We start from the raw sequence: 22,953 nt of genomic DNA, 5'->3' as shown, positions 1-22,953 counted from the left end.
TTATACTTAGATCGTAAAGAATTTCTTTTTGGTTTTTTCATTTTATATAAAATGTCTCAGCCAACTATTTTACCACCACCAACACGACCGCCTCCTTTGCCTGCTTCTTCTCCACCTCAGTTGCAGTCTATGCAAGCTGAACCTCTTGTTTCTTCTTCTGCTGTTGTTGCTGCACCTGCTCAAGCTACTTATCCAACTACTGTTCAACAGAACCCCGCACCACAGAAAACTAGTTCTACACCAGATTATTTTGCTGCGTTTCTTGTATTATTGAAAACTCTTGTTTTGATCACTGGGCCTTTGCTAATTGCTGTTGGAATCCTTTCATTTGCATTTTTTAAGACTTTTCGCCTTGTGTCCATATTCTTTGGATTATACTTAATGTATGTTCAGATTATGATTTGCAATTGTAATGAAATGATTTTTTCAGCTTTTTTGGAGGACTAATTTTCTTTGCAGAATTTAAATGGTACAGATTTTTGAAATCTTTTCCTTTCCTATTGACGAGGGCATATCGTGCAATATTCATGGCTTTGTATGTTATTTTTTTCCCCTTTAAACTTTGTTAAAAAAAATATACCATTTAAAAAGTGCTGGATCTCTTTCTTTTGGAGTAGAAATTGGAGGACAAAAATGGCCTGGAATAGCAACAGGGATATGGTCACTTGTTATAGGAATAGTTTATTTTATTGTTTCACTTTGCAAAAAAGATGAAGATGAGCAAGCAATAAAAGAAGTTTGTTTTTTTCTTGAAAGAATTTTCGCATTTGTTTTTGTTGGGTATTGTTTTTTTAACTTTAAAGAAATTCAAGCAAGATAACTTTTTAGACGATAATTCAAAAGCAGCTTTGTCACAAAGCTCAACAATTAATCAAACCACAACAGTTAATCCTTATGCACAGCAACAGATGCAAATGAGTTCGTCTTCAGCTAGTTCTTCCTCTTCTTCTTATGTAACTTCCTCTCCGGCTGTTCCTTCCACTGCTCCTCCTGCACCTCCTCTCCAAAGCATGGTATAACATTCTGATATGTCCTGTAATTGCATACAGTTTAAGCATTTACGTTTTGCTTTTCTCTGATGAATGCTTCGGCTAAAAATCACAATTGAAATTGTTTTGAGAATGATTCTGTGTTTATGAAAAAGTCGATTTTCGCAGGAAAATTCAACAAACAGTCAAATACAGTCTTATTGAGATGAACCAAAATTTGAAAGAATACATTTCACAATAATTCAGTGAAGCTCTTCAGAAAATATTTTGAAATTCATAATTTTATGATTTTCGAGATTTTTCTTTTTTGTTTTTCATTTCTTTATAGTTTTGTTTAGCACATTTGTAACAATACAAATTATTCGCAGTTATTTTATCTGAACTTTGAGGGAGAGGTTATTGTTTTCATTTTCGTTGAAGTTTATTTAAATCATTGATAACAAAAATAAAAGAAAATTTAAATTTTTAAGTGGTTATTTTTTGAATATACATGTTAGAAAATTTGAAGAAGTTTGATATTATTTGATTCATTACTTCAAAAATAAATGTTTGCATGTGTTGCGAATTTTAGTTTCATTCTTCAGAAAGGTTTTTGATTGATCAATGTAAATTTTGAAGTGACATAAATGAACGTATTTTCTTTGTAATCAATAACGAATTTCATTTGACGTTTTTATAAAGAAAACGTTTGTTTTTCAAGTCATCAATTTTAAATTTTGAAAAATTTCATTTGTCACATGTTTTTGATATGAGCCATTTATAAAGAAAATGAAAAAGTATCTGAAAAAATGTGAAATCCATCACAATAGAACGTTTTTGCGAAAATAATCATTGAGAATCAGCCAGAAGGTTTTAAAGAAGGGAAATCTTTATTGAGCTCATCATGATTCAATTTATTTTAGCTTTCAACTCAACACAAAAATTAATGTTTGCAATTTGAAAATTCAGACGTAAAAATATCTAACAAAAAGTTCAAACAATGAAATGGATAAAACAAGAAATGCCAAATTTTTAAAGAATTTGCATTGCTAAATTTTCCAATGTTCCTAAAGTCTCCTTAATTTCATTTCTAAAAATTCGCAATCGCATTTGTGTTATTAAAAATAAATATATTAAATGAAGAAAAAATTTCACACAGTTTAACGGCTAGAGTTTCAACACTGTTCAGTTCGGTCAGAAGCTGTTGCATCTTAAAAATGAAGCCCTCCATTTGTGTTGCATCTTCTGAAAGCTCCGCCAATAGTTCTTCCATTGAAACTTTGCACAGGTCCATGTGGGCACCTGTGATTTTGCAATCCTTTCACAAAATTAAAAAAAAGAATACAAAAATTAAAATGTTTGTTGTTAATGAAACTCAAAACTTCATGAAGTATTTTGTTAACATCTGAAATGATAGCAGTAAGTTGCTTAGATATATCAGATGCAACTCTTTCCGCATCAACGGGAGTTATTGCAGCCATAAAAATTTCAATAAAAAATAAAGGTTTTATAGCAAACAATAATAACTCCATATTCTAAATCATGGAAAATAAATTACGAAATGTACTTTAAAAAAAACAAGCAAGGATTTAAACATTACACGGACATATTAATTGTCCAGAAAATTAAAGTGGAATTGTTAGAGTTGCTGATTTTGATAACTTGTGCCGACTTATATGAGAACTACTAAATTGACAAAGTCAATTCATATAAAATATCAAATAAGATGAGAAGCTCAATAATTTAACGATTAATTGCAAACCTCTGTCCATAAGCTTTTCTAATGTCCTCTAATAATTCAAGAATAATAGTTTGATGTCCTTCCATAATCTCCTTTTCAGATGCGATGTAGCTCAATGGAAAAGTGCGCTTTTTCACCAGAACTTCAAGTGCCTTGCGGATGTTGTGCAAATAAGCTGCTGTGGAAGTAGGATCTTTTGTATAGCCAGGAATGTCTTTGTGCTCGAGAGCTGAGACAAGTCGACAGAGTATAACTCCATTTCCCATCTGTTGAAGAACATGACAAATATGTTGATTGTCCATTAAAATAAAATAAAATAAAAAATTAAAATAAGAAAGAAGGAAAGGAAAAAAGAAAAGAAAAGAAAAGAAAATTATTCATTTTTTTTATGGGGAAAAATAAATGAAACGAAAGAAATGAAAGAACTTGTAAATAACAAAGGAAAAGCACACCTCGTGAATGATTGGAGCATCCAAGGCAAAAGGAGAAGACAAATGAATTCCCAATCCTTCCATCCATTTTGCCAAAAGATAAGGTGATTTGGGGCTCTGTAGAAAAAGAAAAGCAGATGAATAATTCAGAATATAAATCAATTTTCATAAAAAGAGAATAAAAAAAAAAAAAAGAAAAAGAAAAAGAAAAAAAAAAGAAAAAAAAAATTCGAATTTGATTGCATACCACTTCCAGAGACATCAAGTAAGTCTTGTCCATCGATGACCCCGCCTCCAGCGCCTGCGCCACCAGACTCTCCTCTTCCTTCCCTTCTCTCTTCTGCAGCTGCTTCGCCATCGCATGCGGCGGCAGCGTAATGAAGTGATTGTGCGGATCCGGATACGACTGGAACGGCTCGTCCACCACACGCCCCAGCCTCGGCTTCTTCTCTGCGATCGTCCCCAACCCCATTCCCCCCGCTCCCCCTGCCGCCTCCGTCACACTCAGCCTGCTGCCCATCCCTTTCATCCCTGTCCTCCGCGACATGTGCGACCCAAGCCCTGCCATCGACCGCTTCGAAAAGCCAAACACAGACGCCGTCTCCGCCTTCACCAGACGCCGCGTCCGGTTTCCTGCTACACCCAGTGCTCCACCAAACTTGGAGGATGCCTGCGAAAAGCCGCTGATCGATTTCCCTCCTCCTCCTCCTCCTCCTCCAGCACCAGCAGCGCCGAGCATCACCTGGCTGTTCATCCTGCGCAGAAGCGATCCAACTGCACTTGCACCTCCTACTCCTCTTCCTGATGAGTTCGCAATACCATCTTGTGCAGGCAACAGGCTCGGCGGGAAGCAGCCAGTGAACACGTCGGGGGAAAGGAACCCTGCTCTTGTTTCCTTCTTGGCGGTGCTGCTGAGCGAGGAGTCGAAGAAAGACGAGGTGAAAGAAGAGAACGAGACCAGCTCATCAGCAGCAGATGTGTTGGACAGGCGCGACGAGTTCGACACAATGCTCATCCTTCTCTGGTGCATCGAGAGATTCGAGTCTGATTTCTTTGCTGCTCCTGCTCCTGCCTTCGTGCTAGACACTCCAGCTGATGTTGAACCAACCGACGCATTCGACACAAGCGACGCCATCGACTGTGTGCGGCTGTGTGATGGATTTGATGGTGTGGAGCGGCCGCTGTCCTTCCTCGACACCTGCGAGGCGTTCAGGATGATTGCTCCGCCAGAGGCAGACGGTGTGGACGAGGCACGCAGCAGATGCTTTGCACCGTCGAGTGATGCTCTGAGCTCCTTCGCGCGCATCGAAGCAGCAGACGCACTCATATTGCTGGCTGCCTGCGCCTTCAGCTCGTTCGCCTCTGCTTTTGCAGCTGCCTCCTTCTGCAGGGCAGCATCTGCATTGGCTGTGCGGATGATCGGTTTCCCAGTGAATGAGCGGTGGATTTCATTGAGCACAGCCAGAATGGCGTTTCTGTCTCCGAAAAGAATCTCGTCACCGCACCACAGCACGTCTCTGTTCGTCCCAGGCAGGCCGCGAAGGGTGATGAGGCATTTCTCAATGTTAGAGCGTGCAACAGCAGGTGTGCGAGGGGCGAGTGTGATGCCAATCACTTTCTGTTTTGTGAGGAGGAAGACAAGATCAGCAAGAAGGACACCTGTGCGGAAGGACGGGATAATCTCGTCGAGTGAAGAAGGCATTGGACCAGACAGGATGCCCTGTGCAACAACCCAAGAGAGAAGAGTCCGCTCCACTTTCTGTGTGTCCTCAAACGAATACGGCAGAGGAGGAAACGGTGGAGGTGCAATAGCAGATGATGCACCACGGTGTCCAAACAGGCTCATTCCTCGCCCGCCGCCCAGCCCTGCTCCGAGCGAAAGATCGCCAATATCACCTTCTCCATCACCCATGATCTGCATTTCTCCAACAATGCCACCGCCAATGCCTCCTTTCACAGCAGCGCCAATCGCATCGTATTCCGTCTGCCTTGCACCAAAACGCGTGGGAAGCTTGACATCGCTTGGATATCGTTTCGGTGCTTCGATTGTTGTCAGCTCAGGGCATTCATTCCCCTTCAGCCACTTCATCACGTCCTCCTCGTACACCCTCTTTATCGCCAGGAGCAGGTTCCACACGGTGTTGCATTCGTCTCTCAGATACGCCTCTGCATCATACAGCAGCGACGGATTCACCCGATGGTCAGCCCGCAGCACTGTCAGTGCCTTGTCGATGTTCCTTCTCGCGTCTCCGAGTGTCTTTGTGATGCGCACTGCACCCAGTCCAGGCTGGACAGCGTCGGTGTTGCTGACTTCAGTGCGGGCTTTGCTGGTGGGCGGGATGCAGCAGTCGACTACATCACACAAGAGAACACCGTTGCGCAGAGGATTCAGGATGAGGTGGTTGTGCTCGTGCGAGTCGAGCAGCTCGATGTGCAGCAGCCGGAGGAACCCGCGCACCTCGTTCTCGTCCTCGATGGCGACTTCGGGGTGTTGGGAAGTGACCTGGGTTGTGTTGGTGATTGGATGGATTGGAATAAAGAAAGAAATAAAGAAAGAAATTAAATTCAGATGAGAAATTCATAAGAAATAAATATATAAATACAAAATTATTTCAATGAAAATTTAATATTATGATGCATACGCCATGTCGGAGAGGCTTGAATTTTGGATGGTCCATGTCTTTCTTCCATTCATTCACTGCTGGAGCTGCCTGCTCTGCCTTCTTTTTCTTGTTATCTTTTTCTTTTTCTTTTCCCTTTTGTTCAGCATTTGGTTCGACATTTTTCTCTGACTGCTCCTTTTTCAGTTTGTCCTTTGACCCTTCCTTTCTCAATTTCGCCTCATTTTTGGATCTTTTGATGGATTCTCTGTTTGGTGTGAATGAAAGTCTGCGCTGTGATGCATTCAGTGAAGGTGAGACAGGAGCAGATAGAGAGGAAGAAGACATCCCAACAGAAGGATTAGGGGTTGTGCTGCGGACTGGCGTGGCTGTTGAAGAAGACGCATTCAGAGACGAAGAGGCAGAAGATTGGAGGTGAGAAGGTTTCGCAGATGAAATACAAAGAGGATCGGCGATGGTGGAAAGCAAAGCCGAGCGAGGAATGAAATCAGAAGAAGGCGGAGGGATGTAAGTGGCGGAGAAGGAATCTGCAACAGTAGATGACAGCGTTGAATCAGCTGTTTTCAAGCCACGTCGTGTTGAAAAGGCAGAGAAAGTGACATCCTTTTTTTCTGTTTTCGATGGAGTAAATGTGCTGTCCCAACCTTTTTCCAGCTCTTCTCTCTTTTTTCGCTCTTCTCTGAAACGAGCCTCGGAATCTTTTCTCCGCTCTTCACTGACAGTCATTCGCTTGACCATTTTCTGAGGTGAGTTTGCTCGCAAGAAATTAGGTGATGAAGAGCGAGCTGGTGAAGTGAACGAACTGTTGGATAATGTAGTTGAAGAACGAGATGGAATTGAACTGTCTGGATCTGAATAAGATGAACTTTGCGTTTGAGAGCGAACAAAAGTTGGGGATTGTGATAATGAACGCCCTCGTTGCTTTTCAGGAGCGGTGTGCAATTCTTGACGTCGTAAGCTACTATCCATTATCTCCTCTTCGCTATCGAGCCAATCCTTTGAACGAGGCTCCCATTGGACCTGAGAAAGATTTAATGATGAAGAAAAATCTAATGCCTTTTTAGTTGGACTTTTCTTGCGAAGTGATCTTAGTAAAACATTTTCACCTATCTTCTTTGAACGTTGAATTTCTGTAGGTGAACGAAGCTTCAATCGCACTTCATATGGCAATGGTTCGGGTTTAGAAGGAGATAAACTTCTATCGATGTGTTCAGAAGAGATGGATATGGGCTCCTCTAGCATCACAAATAAAAGCACAGCTAAAATTTTTTATGGATAATTCAAATTTGTGATGAATAAAATAAATATGAGAGAAGGCAAATAACAATGAAACAACAAAAACAAAAAAACTCTCATAAAAACATTACACGAATCAGGATTGATGATAAAACACCAACAGCAATGAAAAAAAATATTTACTCATCCATTTTGAAATAACACCAATAAATATTGATTAACTCTTTTTCTTCAAATTTTAATCTATTTCATAATTTAAAAGAAAATCGATTTATCATATGAAATGTCTCATATCCTTTCTTTCGAAATGGATAATTCAGTTTCACATACTTCAAAATAAATATATTTAATGGTGGGCATGATCATAATCACCATATTTATATACTTATGATTATCACTTATCTTTTATCAGTTATTGGTTCCTCTGTGACATTTAACACAAAAGTTAGTGACAATGGGTATGCATCATTAATTACATTGAAACATTTATTTATCAAAATAATATAAGTATGATTGAAATAAGTTGTAATATCTGATAATTATGTTTTGTTCGTTTAGATTTTCTGAAAACAAGCCATGAAAAGTTATCAGAAATAAGAAAAATAATAAAACGTTCGGAGGTCACTGAAGAAATGAGGAAAAAACAAATTTCAATGATTATTACTATTGTTTCCATTGTTGTTGGCGTTGGCATGACGATTGCGGTTCTCGTTTGGATTTACAAATATTGGAAAGGACAGAGAGAAGCAAGAAAATTGAAAAGAAACCCACGTGATATTGAACTTGGTGAATACGAAAGAATGGATGTTGATGAATCAACAGAAAATAAACATTCAATACATGATGGAACTGGACTTGTTGATGAGGACACTTCGATATTCGATAAACCAATTATCGATAAAAAGAGTTCATCTGCTTCTAATTCCACTTCTTTTGTCAAAGAACCTTCAACATCCTCATCTTTACATAAAATTACACAAAATGCGGATTCTTCATCAAGACAGTCTCGCCCTCAAATCAAAATTCAGCCTGCACTACCTTGGATTCCTTCGTCAAAGAAAGCTTCATCATCATCAGATGGGAAAAACATTCCAGAAACATCTGCATCGCCAGATAGAGCAGCCTCTTCCGATTTAAAAGAAAAAGCAGAAGATAAAGACAAAAAAAAGAAAGGTGCAGCAAAACAAAAAGTTGAGTTTGAAGACCCTGGAACGATTCTTCCTTATCCTTCAACTTATGTGCCTGGATTTCCTTCGCAGAGACCCTGGATCCATTACGCTGTGAATCCTGAATTCTCTCTTCATAAGCTGATCCACTCACCAGAAATGAAGGAGACCGATTCTTCTGTTATTGATCTCCATGCTATTGTTCACCGCTCTCACTCTCCCTCTGGCTCAACGTCTTCCTCTTCCTCCTCCACCAGCTCCGGGTATCACCACAATGTCCCTTATCAACTGCGCAGGACTCGACCCGCGATCATCCCCACTTTGAGTGCTATTGCGAGGTCACTGGCATCATTGCACCGTCAGCCAGGTAAGCATGTTGTGACAGGAGCCCTTTCCACTCACACTGTTCTGTATGACGATGCGGGGCTGCTGTACCTCAATGTGCGGAGGTCTGGGCATCTGGTTGGCGAATGGGATTCAGCTGGAAAGGAAGAGAACAAACGATGGGCTGCTCCGGAGATTGTGGGATTGAAGTGCAAAGTGAAGAGAGGGAAAGAGAAAGAGAAGCTTAGCGAAGAAGAAATAGCAGCCTTAAAGGAAGAAAAGAAGAAGCTGGAAGCGGAAGAAGCGAAGGTTGTGACCCCTGCAGCAGATATCTTTGCGTTTGGCTCAGTTGTCTGGGAGATGCTGACGCTGCAGATACCCTACGGCAACATGAACTTAGCAAGTGCTGTTGAAGCAATTGCGAAGAACCAGCCGCTAAACACGGATGTGGCTAAGACAGGGGCGCGGCTGCAGGGCTTCAATGACGATGTGTCCAGGCTGTTGGCAGAGCTGATTGCCAAGTGCAGAGTTCCAGACCCAGCACAGCGTCCGAATGCGGAGTGGATAATGAACTATCTTGCAAAGATTGACCGGCATATTTCGCCGTTTGGGAAGAGGATGAGGCGGATGGTGGAGAAGAAGCAGAAGCAGAGGCAGGCGCTGGGGCTGCCTGTGATTGAGACGAAGAGCGATCCGAAGCAAGAAGGAAAGGGGCATTCAAAGGGGAGAAGAGTTTTGAAGAAGAAGGATGAAAAAGAAGGAGAAGAAGATAAAAACGAAAAGAATGAAAAGGAGGAGAAAAGTGAAAAAGTGGAAGATAAACACGATGAGAATAACAATGAAAGAGAAGAGGATGAGAAAAAGGAATAAAAAATACTTATATTTTAAAAGACAGAGAATTGAAAAGTAATTTTTTCTTGCTTTTTCATATTAAGACTGAATTTTATGAGTTCTTTGTAGGTTTTTTATGAGAATGTTTGTTTTTTTTTAAGATCCCTATGTTGTATAAGTTAGCTTCTTGTATTTTTACGATTTTCCAATATTTATTGGATTTCTTTTGAAAAAGCAATCAACTTAGAAGAGTTTGATATTTGAAATTAATAAATAAATGTGTTGAATTTTCATCTTCTTCAATGCATTTCTTGTTCCCGATCGTTTCTCCATTTGATTGACACATTCAATTTCTTTTTATTTGTGCGAACGAAAACTTCAATCTATTGTTTTATTGTCAATCTTTCTTCTGGACTATCTTTTATGATTTTTAAAGTTTTTATCCTTTTTCACACACAAATTTTATAACATCAATGATGATGAAGAAACGCAATATAACAGGAAATCTATTATTTTGATAAGAGCTATTTAGATTTATAATTACAACACGCTCAAACAGATATGCAAAATTGAAATTTGAGACGAAAATTTCATAAAAAAATTGAGTTCGAACATATCCTTCAAAAAGCGAAAGGTTCTTGGATTAGTTTTTATGATAAATAAATACAACTTAAGTGGAACTGTTTCACATGCGCTAAATTCCAAAAGATGTTCTAATAAGAACAATACTTTCATCATCGAAACATAAAATTTTAGTTTCATTTTTAAAGAAAAGGAGCTTTTGAAAGTTTTCGAAACCTTTCAAATGAATAAAAAAGAAAGGATTCAACAGTTATTTCGGACAGGCAAAAGCTCATTCCCTGCATTTCTGACGAATATAACTCAGCATTTCAACTTTCGCAAAAAAATTGAGCAACGCTATGAATTGCATTCACCTTATCCGAAGAAAATAGAAAAGATTTCATACAATTATTTGAAACCAGAAAACATTAATCCTTCAATGATGTTCATGTTCCGCTCCCTTTCCCAAGCCATCTCAGCTTCGTCTTCTCCTTCATCGGCAGAGCATACGAGAAATACACATGCCTCGGCTCCTTTTCGCTTTCGCTGTCTGTGAAATTATCACTCAAAAGTGCATGTGCTTTCTTCTTCTTTATACGATGCTGATTGCATCTCTTTGGAACAGAAACAAAGGGAATTTCATCGTTTGTGGTTTGTTCTTTGTCGTTTTTCTCTTCCATTGCATTTGCAGTCGTGTCGGACAGAATATCTTGTCCAATAACGCCAACGTCCATTACAGTAGAAAAATCGCTCTCAATCGTCTCCTCTGTACAACTGCTTTCTGTTTCTGAAATTTTGGTCTCTGTTAAATTGACAGAAGCAGCTGTATTGTTTTGGGAACCATGTTCCTGTGACTCCGAAGATTGCAGAATTTGCAATTGCACCTGTGCTTGCGATTGTGTTTGAGTTTGTGCTTGTGCTTGCGTTTGGATCTGTTTTTGTTCTGGTGAAAGAACAGAAACAGGCTCCTGCGGCTTTTCTGTTTGTGAAGATAAGAAATCTTCAGTAATTGATATTTTAATTGAACATTTTTCTTCGGCTTGTTCTTGTTTAGAAATACAAACTGCATTTAAACAATCCTTTTCTTCTGTATTTAAAGCAGGCTTACTCTCATCTGATTGGAGTGATGAAGCGCTTTTCATAGTTTTATCTTCAATTTGAGATATGCAACCACAAACATCTTTATCACCAGGCACATTCACTGGAACCTTGGCTAAACTTTGTTGTGTTACTTGCTTATTCCTTTTTGCAGAATCAATCACTTGTCTTTGATCATTTTTGGCTGATGCTTGTGGTGTGAACATAATTTTCTCTCTCGCCCTGTGATTGTACGATGGAAGATAAGGCGAGGCAAGAAGAGAGGCAGGAAGTTCGCTTATTGCCAGCTTTTCCTCAGCTGACATTCCTCCACTTGGATTGCTGCGCCTGCGAGAAAGCTTCTTGTTTGCCAATGGACAACGCGATTGTGCTGCATTGTTGCGAAACACCTTCGACACTTGCTTGATTTCCAGAGGGGAGTACATTGAATATGGAGATTGCTGTGCTTTTCGATTGGTACACGCCGGCAGACTATTGCTGCAAGCAGACAAAAGCGCAACAGTCTGCAAAGACGAGGAAGGGGGGGTGCGCGGGGCATACAGCTGGCTTTGAAGCATAGAGGAAGGGAAATGAGATGCTGAAGACGGAGGAAGAAGCAGCGGAGTTATTGCGGTGTCGATGCGAGTGCCGTCAAATGTGGCAGAGAAAGAGCTTTTAGAAGGCTGCGAATTGACATGTGGCGAATAAAAAGGATGCTGCACAGAGCTTTCAGGTTCTGTTAAGTTTTTTCGTTTCATTGAACGATTGGTTTTCAGTTGAATTCTGTCAAATGAAGGAGATGCCAACGGGGAAGCAGATGCAGACGAAGAAGCAGATGAAACAGCAGATGAACCAGCAGATAAAGAACCAGATGTCGAGTCCGGAGTCAATAAATTCCGCGACGGAGACCGCACGTGCGGAGACATCAGCAAAGCCGAGCGAAGCAAGCGAGGCGGAGTTGAAGTGGCTGAAGGCAACACATCACTGGAAGATATGATCGCTGTGTTGCTGGCAGCCTCGGGTGCCTCTGCCTTCTCTGGAAGACGCAGTTGCCGTGTTGAAATACGAGGTGTTTCCACAGCCGATGCAGATGACAGAAGCACATTAGAATTCAGTGTATTTGCAACTGGTATTGTTTCTATGTTAACAATACACTCAACGTCGTTTGCCAAACTTGAACTGTCCACAGCACTTCTCTCTGTTGTTGTGTGTGCCGTTTCTTTGATTGAAAGTGGTTGTGATCCTTCAATGCTCCGAAGCTCCTTGCAATTTTCAGACAAGTTATGCAAAGAATTTGCTGTGTGAGAAAGCAACGTTCGTTCTAATCCCGACGGGTTTGTCAGCTGCTTTGAAGAAACTGCACGCTGATATTGTGTGGGCAGCTGTGTTGGCACAGAAACAGTGGCAGACAGCTTCTCGTTCTTTGTCGGCGCAATCACCGGCAGCAGCCTTTCCTTCGCCCGCGCTGGGGGCATCGTGCGAGACAGCGAAGCATCTGCGCCATTGGCACGGTGATCAACATCTTTTGCCAAGTCATTGCCAGTTTTCGACGCAGCAGCAGGCTTTGTGTGGCTGCAGTGCGGATGGCGCTCGCCGGCTCCTCTTGAAGGAATGCGCGGCAGCATCGACGAACACCGCTGGTGAGTCTGCGCAGCACACACAGAAGCAGGTCTTTGAACTCTTTTTTGCGGTTTGCTTGTCTTCATCGGCTTGTCTCGTCGAGCAGAAGATGAGCAAATCTCGTCAGAACCCTTTTGAGTCACGCACAAATCTGAGGAAACAGGCTTTTTGTTGATGTCATTGAACTGAATTTGCACTTTTTGGTTTGTGTCATTTGCTTTTTCGCTGTCTCCACAATTTTCATCTTCATCTTTATCAGCTTTTTCTTCTTCTTCATTTTCCTCAGTTATCATTACGTTGTCGGAAAATGCCCTCTCACGAACCTTCACTGACATTGATCGTCTTCTACGCTCCTTTCTGCTTCTGCAGCGTCTTGTCTTGAGCTGCACAGAATGAAACACTTTGTGGCTTTCATTGGTAGTGTTGATCAGGCGTCTGCGAGGAAGATAAAAGTACAATTGAAGATTCCGAGGGGGCGGATAAGGGATAATAGAGTGTGTTAGCGCTTCCTTCATTGTCATAATATTTTTTTTTTCAAATATGTATTCATTTCAAGATGACTACAAAGTTAGTACAACCAAACCTTTTCAGATGCCACTGCACATGCAATTTGAATCATTTGGTCCGTAAATCGTGAGAGAATCAAAGATTTAACTTCATTGTCACTATGAATATCGTCCAATTTCATAAATTTCCAGACAATTGGATGATCGCACGAAAAGCATGGCAGAATTGGCAAACCAATTCGAAGTGAATGAACAGTGTGTCCGACTAAAAATATCCAAAGCTAAAAATCAAAGCAAGTTTAGAGATGGTGCAAACTCTCCTGATATCCATTACGATAGTCTTCAATCATTTCAGAAAATGAATGAAATTTTAGCGCTTTTGAGGCTAGAGATTTTTTTCTACTATGTCCAAGAGCTCCAAACATTCCATTATATTCCAAAGCAAGAATGATATGTCTGCAAATTCAGAAATTAATGATTGCAAATTAACAATAAAGAAAAATAAAAAATAAAAAAATAAAAAAATAAAAAGAAGAAGAAGAAAGAAAAAGAAAAAGAAAAAGAAAAAGAAAAAGAAAAAGAAAAAGAAAAAGAAAAAGAAAAAGAAAAAGAAAAAGAAAAAGAAAGAAAGAAAGAGAGAGAGAGAGAGAGAAAGAAAGAAAAAAGAAAAGAAAATCAAACTTATGAAGCTTATTTGCACTTTTTGAAGTAAATCCCACCGGGAAAATTACAAGATCTGGAATAGAAAATGTGAGGTAAATTGACACAAATGTGGCTTCGAGACACTGAATTGGAAGAGCAGCGGCTATAATCTTTTCAGCAGTTTCGAATATTTTTTGCATCGAAACGTATTTATCTGTTGGGAAAAAAGTTATACGAAGATGATTGTATTGCAGGCATTGTAAGTATTCATCCACATTTTGAATGTATTCGATGATATCAACTTCGGAGGAATAAAGCGGAGGTTGAGGAAATTGGTAAGCAGGAATATCTATTCGTTTTCCAATCTCTTCAATTGCGTCATAAATGCAAAATTTAGATATTTTGCCGCACTGATCTACAAGAAGTAAATCAAGTACTTTTGAATATTGCTCTGAAAGCTGAACTTGGTCCAATAAAAACAAAAAACAACTTATGAAAATTAAATAATTTATTATGGTCGTCAAGAGAAATTAAGAATAAATTTTTAGCATATATATTTTGTTCAGCACAATTCTTTCAATTATTTTTCTCAACTTTTTTAGTTTTTCATATTATATTTTGCACGAGAAATCAGAATTGCAATTATTCGTTGACAGAAATAGTTTGGAACAATTTTTTGTTTTTTTAACGAAAGAATTTTGTTTATTTGAGGCAAATATTTAATAATACGAAGTATAAACCACAATTTGTTTCAAACTTAACAAACATATATATGTGACGTGATGAAGATTTTGCTCAAACGTCCATCAGAAATGAATTCCTTCGTTTTTTTTTATTTTTTTTTTTTATTTTTTTTATTTTTTTATTTTTTTATTTTTTTATTTTTTTATTTTTTTATTTTTATTTTTATTTTTATTTTTATTTTTATTTATTTATTTATTTTTTTTTTTGGAAAAACATAAAAAAAGAAGTCACAACTTTATTTCGTTTGTCACATTGAATTTATTACAATTTTCAATTTCATCATTAAATTCAAATTATTCATTGATTAGAATTGGCTTCAAAGAAGCGACCTTCTTCACTGAAACATCAGAATCCCTGAGTGAATTCTCATTTCAGAAAAAAACTGCTTATCTTACTGAAATAAAAACAAACTTGAAAAAAGGCTGCAATAATTCTTTAATATCACTATTTGTATTTTAAAAAATTATACAAAGATAATTATAGATTTTTGTTTGTTATTTTGATTTATAATTTTTTCAACAGAAGAAATGTATTATCACGTATGACAGTAACAAAATTTTTCTGTCAAAATTCAGTGTATCACACAGGTTTAACTTGGTAAATGGAAAAAGAACGGGAAGCTCAAATCTTTTAAAAACAAGCAAGAAGAAAATGAACATGTGTGTGATAATTTTTAATATCATGATATTATTTTGTGTGGTGGCCTTTTATTGGTTTTTTGTCATTTTCGAAATAATTATCATCTGGGTAAAATATTCATCAGAATAAAAACAATCACCATATGTTTATATATACCTCTGTGACCTGACAAATAACTTTAACCCTTGTTTGTCACAAAAAAAAAAAAAAATAATAAAATAAAATAAAATAAAATAAAAAATAAAAATAATAGTTTCTTATTTAAAATAAATATATAGTCACTTTCCTAATAGGCGGACACTTTCTTAATGGCCGGACAGTAGCCTTTTATCAGCAGCTAATGATTGTTGAATTAAGATCTTTTCCCACATCGCTTGTCAGGTGAATATGAGTCCATGCAGTTTGCCAAGAATGAAGAATTCTTGTGCATTCATTTTTTCAAAAATTTATTTTGTTTTTCGGAGAAACGCGGAGTAATTATTTTTTTCGAAATTCTCTGAAAAACAAAATAAATTTTTGAAAAAATGAATGCACAAGAATTCTTCATTCTTGGCAAACTGCATGGACTCATATTCACCTGACAAGCGATGTGGGAAAAGATCTTAATTCAACAATCATTAGCTGCTGATAAAAGGCTACTGTCCGGCCATTAAGAAAGTGTCCGCCTATTAGGAAAGTGACTATAATATAAACTGTTGCTTTAACTTTAAAAAATTGAATAGAAATCTATGGATAAGTTTTGTTGATAGAATTTGAAATATCTATCTTTTTCTCATTTGTCAGTGACTGTCAATGACAAATTGTGACAAAAATATTCCTCAACTGACATTTCCTGTCTAAAAAAATAAATATTGGGAACTTGATCATATTTATTTTAATTTTTATTATTTCAAAATAATAAGAATTGTTGTATATCGATTTTCAAATAAATTATTATTGTTAAAAAGGATTATGAAATCGTATCAAACAACCATTTTTGACAAATCAGAAATATCTTGTCAGTCATTTTGTCATCGTTTTAATTTTCTCTTGTCATGTCACAGAGGTATATGTTTATATGAAAAAAAAATTAGGATAATCTTAAATTGTGTTTCCATTTCTCAATGTTTATGAACAATTATTGTTTCAAAAAAATATCCATAGTTTTTGATAAAAAGATTTTCATATCTAAACAAATTGCTTTCATGGGCACATCTTTTTAAATAGTTACATGTGGATAATTTCAGGTTCATTGAAATTTGAAAATTTTAGATGAATTTTTGCAATCAATTAATAAAATACAGTCGAAACCGGATATAATCACATCGGTTTTTGCACAACTTTTTGTGACTATATCCGATTGTGATAATATACGATGCTGCTTAACACAGAAAAAATAAAAAATAAACTAATACATTTGTTATATTTGGGTCAAATTTTTTATTTTTAAAGATTCTTCATTAAAACGCATTTTTCAATAGAAACAACAATTTTTTGGATTTTATTATGTTATTTAGACTTATTTTAACATAATTTTGAAAAATCAAAAAATTGGAAATTTTGATCAAAAAATCGAGTTTTGAATGAAAAAATTACCCATAATAATATAAAATGTGATTATATATATTTAGCCCTGTGATTATATGCGATGGAAAATGAATGAAAAATAGGCCAAAAATGTCGGTGCATGGAAAAATGTGACAATAAACGAATGTGATTATATTCAACGTGATCATATCCGGTTTAGACTGTATCACCAAATAATAAAATTAAAATATTACAAACAACCAATCATTAATAATAAGCATTTTGGTCAGTATCAACAGTTCAATTCTAAGTTTTCATAATAAAAAATCCAACGGATCTGATTATCAAACATATGCGACTTTTTAAAAAAATAACTAATTGAATTTTGATTTGAAAAAAAGATGAATGTTTTTATCTCTTTTAAACTGAATTACTAGTTTCAAAGACTGTTTTTCATTTTCATCGATTCATTTCAGATGTTAAGAGAATAATAATGTTTTATTTCATGTTCTGTCTTTGTGAAAAATTCTTTTGTCAATATTGGTATTGTTAATAACGGTGAACACTTTCAATGTCTGTGGACAGTGATATTATCTCAACAACCGTTGATAGTTGCATTTTGACAATAAAAACAATTATTTCCCAAATAAACGCTAACTGACAAGATATGGGTGAAAATACGGACTTTCTTGCTTTTTTTGCACAAGGCATAGAAAAATAACTTCACTCATAACTTTACAAAACTTTATCAGATTTCAAAATAAATTTGATTTTCAAATAATTAAACAGATTTTGTTTATATTACAACAAAACGTTTTGTGACCTTTCATGTATTTCAAAATAATAAACCCATTTTTATTGTGTTTTTTGATCGAAAAAAGTCAATGAAATGTGCATAATTTTTAATGAAAATGCCTGAAGCGAAATTTTTTGCCCCATATGCAGAAATGAAACAACTTGCTCCTAAGAATGAAAAACGAAACGTTTCAAAATATTTGTGAAACTCGAAGAAATAAGATTCTCCGAGTTTCTCCGAAAAGAAAAAACAATTAAAAAAATTATATTGTGTTGGATGGGTGACAAAAACAATTCATATCAGTTCATATTCATTGAGAATGCAATTGAGTTTATCGCCAAGATCTTCCTATCAACGGTTGTTGAGATAGTTTGACTGTCCACAGTTATTGAAAGTGCCCACTGTTGTTAACAAAAACAATGAATATATGGGTGACAATTTTTGAAATAATTTATTTTTTCGGGGTATGCATAATTTTCAAATGTTGTTTGTCTTAATAAGGAGATTTTGTTTTTTATTTGTTTATTTATCACAACTTCATTAAAAACAAATATTTTTGCTCAAATAAAGATAATGTTGTCTTCAAAAAGCCTTCTTTTTTTTCAGCATTCTTTTGTTGAAACTCAAGGGATATTTAGAACCGAAATTTTAGAATAAAAAAAAATATGAAGTCAAAAAGAATCACCTGTATTTTCATTTTTTTGAAGTCTATTTTATTATTACAGATATCGCACAAAATACCTTACATCGCACAAAATACCGGACAAGATCGATTTCCCAATAACTGCAAGAGGAATGATTCTGACAATTTTCCTCAAAATATATCTCATCAATACAAATTCATGTGATATACAAGACTCACAAAACTTCATCGTTTGTGCTCAGAAAAAATAAATATCGAAATCTCGGAGAAACTCAAAATCCTATTTCTCCGAAATTTCAAATAATTATTTTTTCTATATTCAGTCTTCATGAAAATGGAAGTTTGATATGCCAAATGAATTTGTATTGATGAGATATATTTTGAGGAAAATTGTCAGAATCATTCCTCTTGCGGTTATTGGGAAATCGATCTTGTCCGGTATTTTGTGCGATGTCCGGTATTTTATGCGATATCAATATTTCAGGTTCAAAAAAGGATTGAAAAAAATTTCAAAATTAAGATTTAACTCACTTTATAACAATTTTTCACCATTAATCACTTTTTCTTGTTATTTCTGGAAAAAGAAAAAAACAATTGATGAAAATTAGGATTTTATCAAAAATTTTTAAACATTAATGTAAATTATATTTACAACATTCATATAAAATAATGATTAGAAAATCTGCATGATGAAGAACATGCCATTAACCACTCCAAAACATAATTTTTTGAATGATAAAAAAAATCCAAAAAATTAAGTTTTTCTATCAAATGAATGATTTCATTTGTCGCATCTTCTCAAAAGCAAATTTTCATTTATTAAGAAATTTTGATTGCTCAAAAGAAAATTTCGATTAATAACAATTTCGTGGAAAAAATAATTATTAAATATTTATGTAACTAACTGAAGAAAAACAAAATTTCCAATACACCACCCAGGATTAATTTTGTCAAATCAACAGAAATAAAGTTCAACAATAAAAACATTTAAAGAAAAATGATCAAATTCTATTATAATTCGAAAGAACATACCCATAATGAATTTTGTTTTTCTCAAAAACTCAACAATTTTTCGATCGCAACTGAAGGAAGACTAAGAAAAGACAACGATGATTATGATGAATGCAGCTAACACTAAAGAAGCAGAAAAAGAACGCATCGAAGAAAGAGTTTGGAAAAATTCGAAAAACGAGCTCAAAGTTTTGTTGGAAGGTTTATATTATTGCTGTGTTTAATATCTCGCCAAACTATTTTTCTTTTTGATATATTTCTTTCTTACAAAGAAATAATATTGGCGGAAGGGATGAAGCTTGAGAAACTGATGAAAAGGCTTTACCATTTACTAAAAATTATTGATCCACATAGCTCAAATCATTACGATTACAAAACGTTCATAAGTTTTAAGAAAAAATTGAAAGAAGTGTGCGGAAACCTGGATAAGCCAATTGAACTTTTAGCCGCTCGAGTTCTTGGATATTCAATCCGAATTGTTTGTTTCGATGGCGATTTAACAGAAAATGATTTTTCCAAGGACATTGCTCGTCTTTCGAAACCGGCGCAGCATCTTGCTATGTCCATTCCATTTTTTCACACAGAATCCATGTACGATATAATTGAAGATGAGCTGGCTGAGTTGGGAAAATGCAAAGATGAAGATATTTGTTTGTTAACCCTTGCATATTTACGAGCAGTGACAATTGATTACGGTATGATATTCTATTGCCTCCTTCATGTTAATCAAATATTTAAAAATTATACCCAGGAGCAACGCCATACATTGGGGAATATGAGCCAGCAAAAATTGGTGAATGGTTATATGGTCTTCTATCCAACAGCATTCCTTCAGTGATTATGGAAGCACTGGAGATAGTGAAAGAATTGTCTACACTTAAAATTATATTGGACCTGAGCGATGGTTCAAATTATAACAGTCTTTAACAATTGATTCATTTATTCCAGTTCCAAATCCGAATGATTCTTCACAAACATTTCCTGAGTTGTCCAATGGCAATTCTTCTTGTTGGACTCCTCCTGTGTACTTGCACGGCCCGGTTTGCTCAATTGCAATAAAAGCATTTGAGTGTTTGCAGAGTCTAGCTTCCTATCACAGAAAGGCATTTGATTATTTGTTCAGGAAACTGGATAATGTTATTGAGAAAGTGCTTGGGTATTTGCTTGGAAATTGGACAGAAGATGATTGGAAGGCGATTTTCCCGGGAAGCAAGTTTTTTGATGAAAGTTGGGATGATATTTACTCTTCTGGTGAAGTGAACTTCCAGCAAATGGCAGACGGACTATTTTGCGAAGAGGAAAGCATTCAAGCAATGATAACAACATTTCAATTGTGTGCAGTTAAATGCGTCGGTGATTGGCTTGGAAGCCAAGCTTACGAGTCAATTACACGACTCATGAAAAGAGATGTGATGTGCAGAATAGCTTCGCTGCTGTGCGATGCAACAAATGACAAGTTAAAGTTGGAGGCTGCAGATGCGCTGATAGGCGGATGGGCTTCATTGTCCTCTGTTGCACAGATACAATCGCTTTGCAGGAAAGGCCCGAGTAACAATATGATTGGAAATAAACGTCTTCCTCAGCCTTTGCGCAAGGAATTGACAGCTATGTTGAGAGAAGTTTGCGAAGAAGAAGGAGTGTTGGACGTTTTGCACGCACAAATGGCGCCATATGTTTCAGAACGAAAATGGATAGCCAAAAATGAAGAACATATTAAACGAAGGTTAGAAGCAAAATGTGATCCAAGAATATGCATGGTTTGTGCGATGTATGAAAACAAAGATCCAGAAAAAACGAAAGCAGAACAACTTGTCAAAGAAGAAAAGGAAGAAGAAGAAGAAAAGGAAGAAGAAGAAGAAGAAGAAGAAGAAATGTGGACGAAGAGCCCAAACAATGAGAGTTATGAGCAGCTTATAGAATGCATAAGTGCAGGTGGCATGTCCTCAAATGAGTACGTGAAATGTAAATATTCGTTTTCAAATAATTGGAGAGATGACGAAAGAGGTGAAGAATGCGAAGATGATAATGAAGAAGAAGAATGCGAAGAAGAAATGTAGTTGAAAGAAAGATATTAAATGATTCTGCAATATATCCAAGATGAAAATAAAAATGAGAATTCTTCAAAGAAAATGTTTCAATCCCACATTGTTTGCATTGACTTACTGAATTATTTTATTTGGAATAAACTTCTTTTTAATTGTAAATCCTTCAATTAGGCTGATATGTTTCCATTTTGATATTTTTTTTGTAATTTATCATTTTTTGAAATGGCTAAAGAGAGAGAGAGAGATTGCCTGGCATTTCTGTTTTTGAAATGAGTGAAAATCGTTATGATTTAAAGACTCTTTCGAAACGCAAGCTATTCTTATGAGAAATAACCAACATTTCTTTCTTTCTTTCTTTTCTTTCAATTTTCGCTTTATGCTATTCATTATATGTGTACGTTTTTATTTACTGTTTGTTTTGAATTTTCATGAAAATTTAACCAGAAAAACTTTACAAACATGTTTTGCATGCAATTTTTTAAATCAATAATTAGAGTCAATAATATTCAAAATATTGCTTTTGCTTCCTGAAATATTCCAGATGGTTTGCTTTATCATCACTTAGTTCGATTATGAACAATTTTAATCTCATTGAAATTAACTGATAAACGGTATTCAATCAACCTTTCATTTTAGTAAGTTCTTTGCAACATGTAATTTCTTCAAAGAAATAAACCTTCAAATAATCATGAACAGAACAATTTTATTCGGAAATTACCATATATCTCCGATAAAATCTATTAGAATGCTCCTCCACACTTTTGTTAAACGATAATAACATAATTATTGTTGTGAGAATAAACGATATTCTTTCAGGCCTTTAGAACTTTCGAAAAATCATCAACGTTGACAAAGGATATCCTGCAAAAAGATCCACAGACCTAACGCTTGAAATCAATAATCGGTGCTGTTCTTTCAAATGATGAATATCAACTTACAGGAAAAAGACTCGTTCAATCTTCAGTAATTGATGATTACAATTCAAATAAAAGAAGTTGATTCATCAGCTGGTTGTTTCAATGAAAAATTCGCTTTCAAATCAATTGCAATAAAAACTCAAATTAGTGACATTTCAAAACGGAACACATCAATCAAATTAAAATGCTCTTTCAAATGAATTGAAACTATTGGCAAATAAGAAAACTCATCTTTGCATATCACAGGGTGCTCAGCCAACACAATCCAAGCAGCCAGCCAACACCCATTCGCAATGTGCACACAACTCCAATTCTTCTATGTTTCCTCAATTCCTGGCAGTTGCCAACATAATCGAAACTCGTTCAATCTTCAGCAAGCTCACATTCTCACATCTCTCCACAAGCTCAACAACCTCTGAGAAGCATGCTCTTCCAAGTTTCTCGTTGACTCATTTGGTTCAATCCATTCAGTGTTGGCCAATGGGTGTCTTGCCTGATGCTTTTTTTGCAAATATCGAATTAAAACATGAAAACAAGGTGGAATATCTGATCCCACAAGCAATCCTTCTTTCAAGCACATTTGTCGAATGACATGCAACACAGTTGCCATAAGCACTTTCCTCTGTGCATATAACAGCCTTTCCCTCTTTTGCGAAAATTTTTCGAGTTTTATTGGAAAAATTGCAGCTCTGCTCTTCTTCGGCATTGCATGCTCCATGACGAAGAACGCTCTCAAAAACACAAATAAGGAAATCTGAAAAGCAAGAATGCAAAAGGATCAATAATGCAGAAATACAAGGATCTACAGCACTTTTCATGAGTTGCCTTTTTTTTCAGAACAAAATATCGAGTCTGGGATGCTCAACAACCCAAAGCTCAGGAGAAGAGAAACTTCCATTTTCCAAGAAATTGACGTTGTTGTTCTGTG

General features: G+C 36.2%; 6 protein-coding genes across 6 annotated transcripts; 3 read left to right on the top strand and 3 right to left on the bottom strand.

Annotated features, from left to right (window-relative positions):
- Positions 1-8: 8 nt before the first annotated feature.
- On the top strand, positions 9-1,926 carry MONOS_11966 (putative COPI associated protein). The gene is made up of 4 exons (XM_067864543.1): positions 9-383; positions 431-535; positions 592-736; positions 804-1,926. The coding sequence occupies exons 1-4, from the start codon at positions 52-54 to the stop codon at positions 1,017-1,019; spliced, it is 798 nt and encodes a 265-aa protein (XP_067722089.1). The 5' UTR covers positions 9-51; the 3' UTR covers positions 1,020-1,926.
- Positions 1,862-2,471, bottom strand: MONOS_11965 (uncharacterized protein). Its single transcript, XM_067864542.1, has 3 exons — positions 2,351-2,471; positions 2,126-2,286; positions 1,862-2,058 (listed from the first exon to the last, which is right to left on the bottom strand). The coding sequence occupies exons 1-3, from the start codon at positions 2,447-2,449 to the stop codon at positions 2,001-2,003; spliced, it is 318 nt and encodes a 105-aa protein (XP_067722088.1). The 5' UTR covers positions 2,450-2,471; the 3' UTR covers positions 1,862-2,000.
- Positions 2,472-2,593: 122 nt separating this feature from the next.
- MONOS_11964 (uncharacterized protein) lies at positions 2,594-7,020 on the bottom strand (the record flags this gene model as incomplete). The annotated part of the gene is made up of 5 exons (XM_067864541.1): positions 5,783-7,020; positions 3,388-5,643; positions 3,162-3,257; positions 2,731-2,975; positions 2,594-2,654 (listed from the first exon to the last, which is right to left on the bottom strand). Exons 1-5 carry the CDS (start codon positions 7,001-7,003, stop codon positions 2,594-2,596), a joined length of 3,879 nt encoding a protein of 1,292 aa, XP_067722087.1. The 5' UTR covers positions 7,004-7,020.
- Positions 7,021-7,629: 609 nt separating this feature from the next.
- MONOS_11963 (uncharacterized protein) lies at positions 7,630-9,836 on the top strand (the record flags this gene model as incomplete). The annotated part of the gene is made up of 1 exon (XM_067864540.1): positions 7,630-9,836. The coding sequence occupies one exon, from the start codon at positions 7,630-7,632 to the stop codon at positions 9,355-9,357; it is 1,728 nt and encodes a 575-aa protein (XP_067722086.1). The 3' UTR covers positions 9,358-9,836.
- Positions 9,828-13,924, bottom strand: MONOS_11962 (putative vasohibin-1; the record flags this gene model as incomplete). The annotated part of the gene is made up of 4 exons (XM_067864539.1): positions 9,828-13,085; positions 13,160-13,347; positions 13,399-13,538; positions 13,764-13,924. 4 exons carry the CDS (start codon positions 13,922-13,924, stop codon positions 10,326-10,328), a joined length of 3,249 nt encoding a protein of 1,082 aa, XP_067722085.1. The 3' UTR covers positions 9,828-10,325.
- Positions 13,925-19,161: 5,237 nt separating this feature from the next.
- MONOS_11961 (uncharacterized protein) lies at positions 19,162-19,990 on the top strand (the record flags this gene model as incomplete). Its single annotated transcript, XM_067864538.1, has 3 exons — positions 19,162-19,264; positions 19,336-19,758; positions 19,815-19,990. 3 exons carry the CDS (start codon positions 19,162-19,164, stop codon positions 19,988-19,990), a joined length of 702 nt encoding a protein of 233 aa, XP_067722084.1.
- Between the last annotated feature and the right edge of the window lie 2,963 nt (positions 19,991-22,953).

The sequence above is a fragment of the Monocercomonoides exilis genome (genome assembly GCF_001643675.1).
Source record: "Monocercomonoides exilis strain PA203 chromosome Unknown scaffold43-869231, whole genome shotgun sequence".
Classification (NCBI taxonomy): domain Eukaryota; phylum Preaxostyla; order Oxymonadida; family Polymastigidae; genus Monocercomonoides; species Monocercomonoides exilis.
This window is presented reverse-complemented; position numbering and strand designations above follow the sequence as displayed.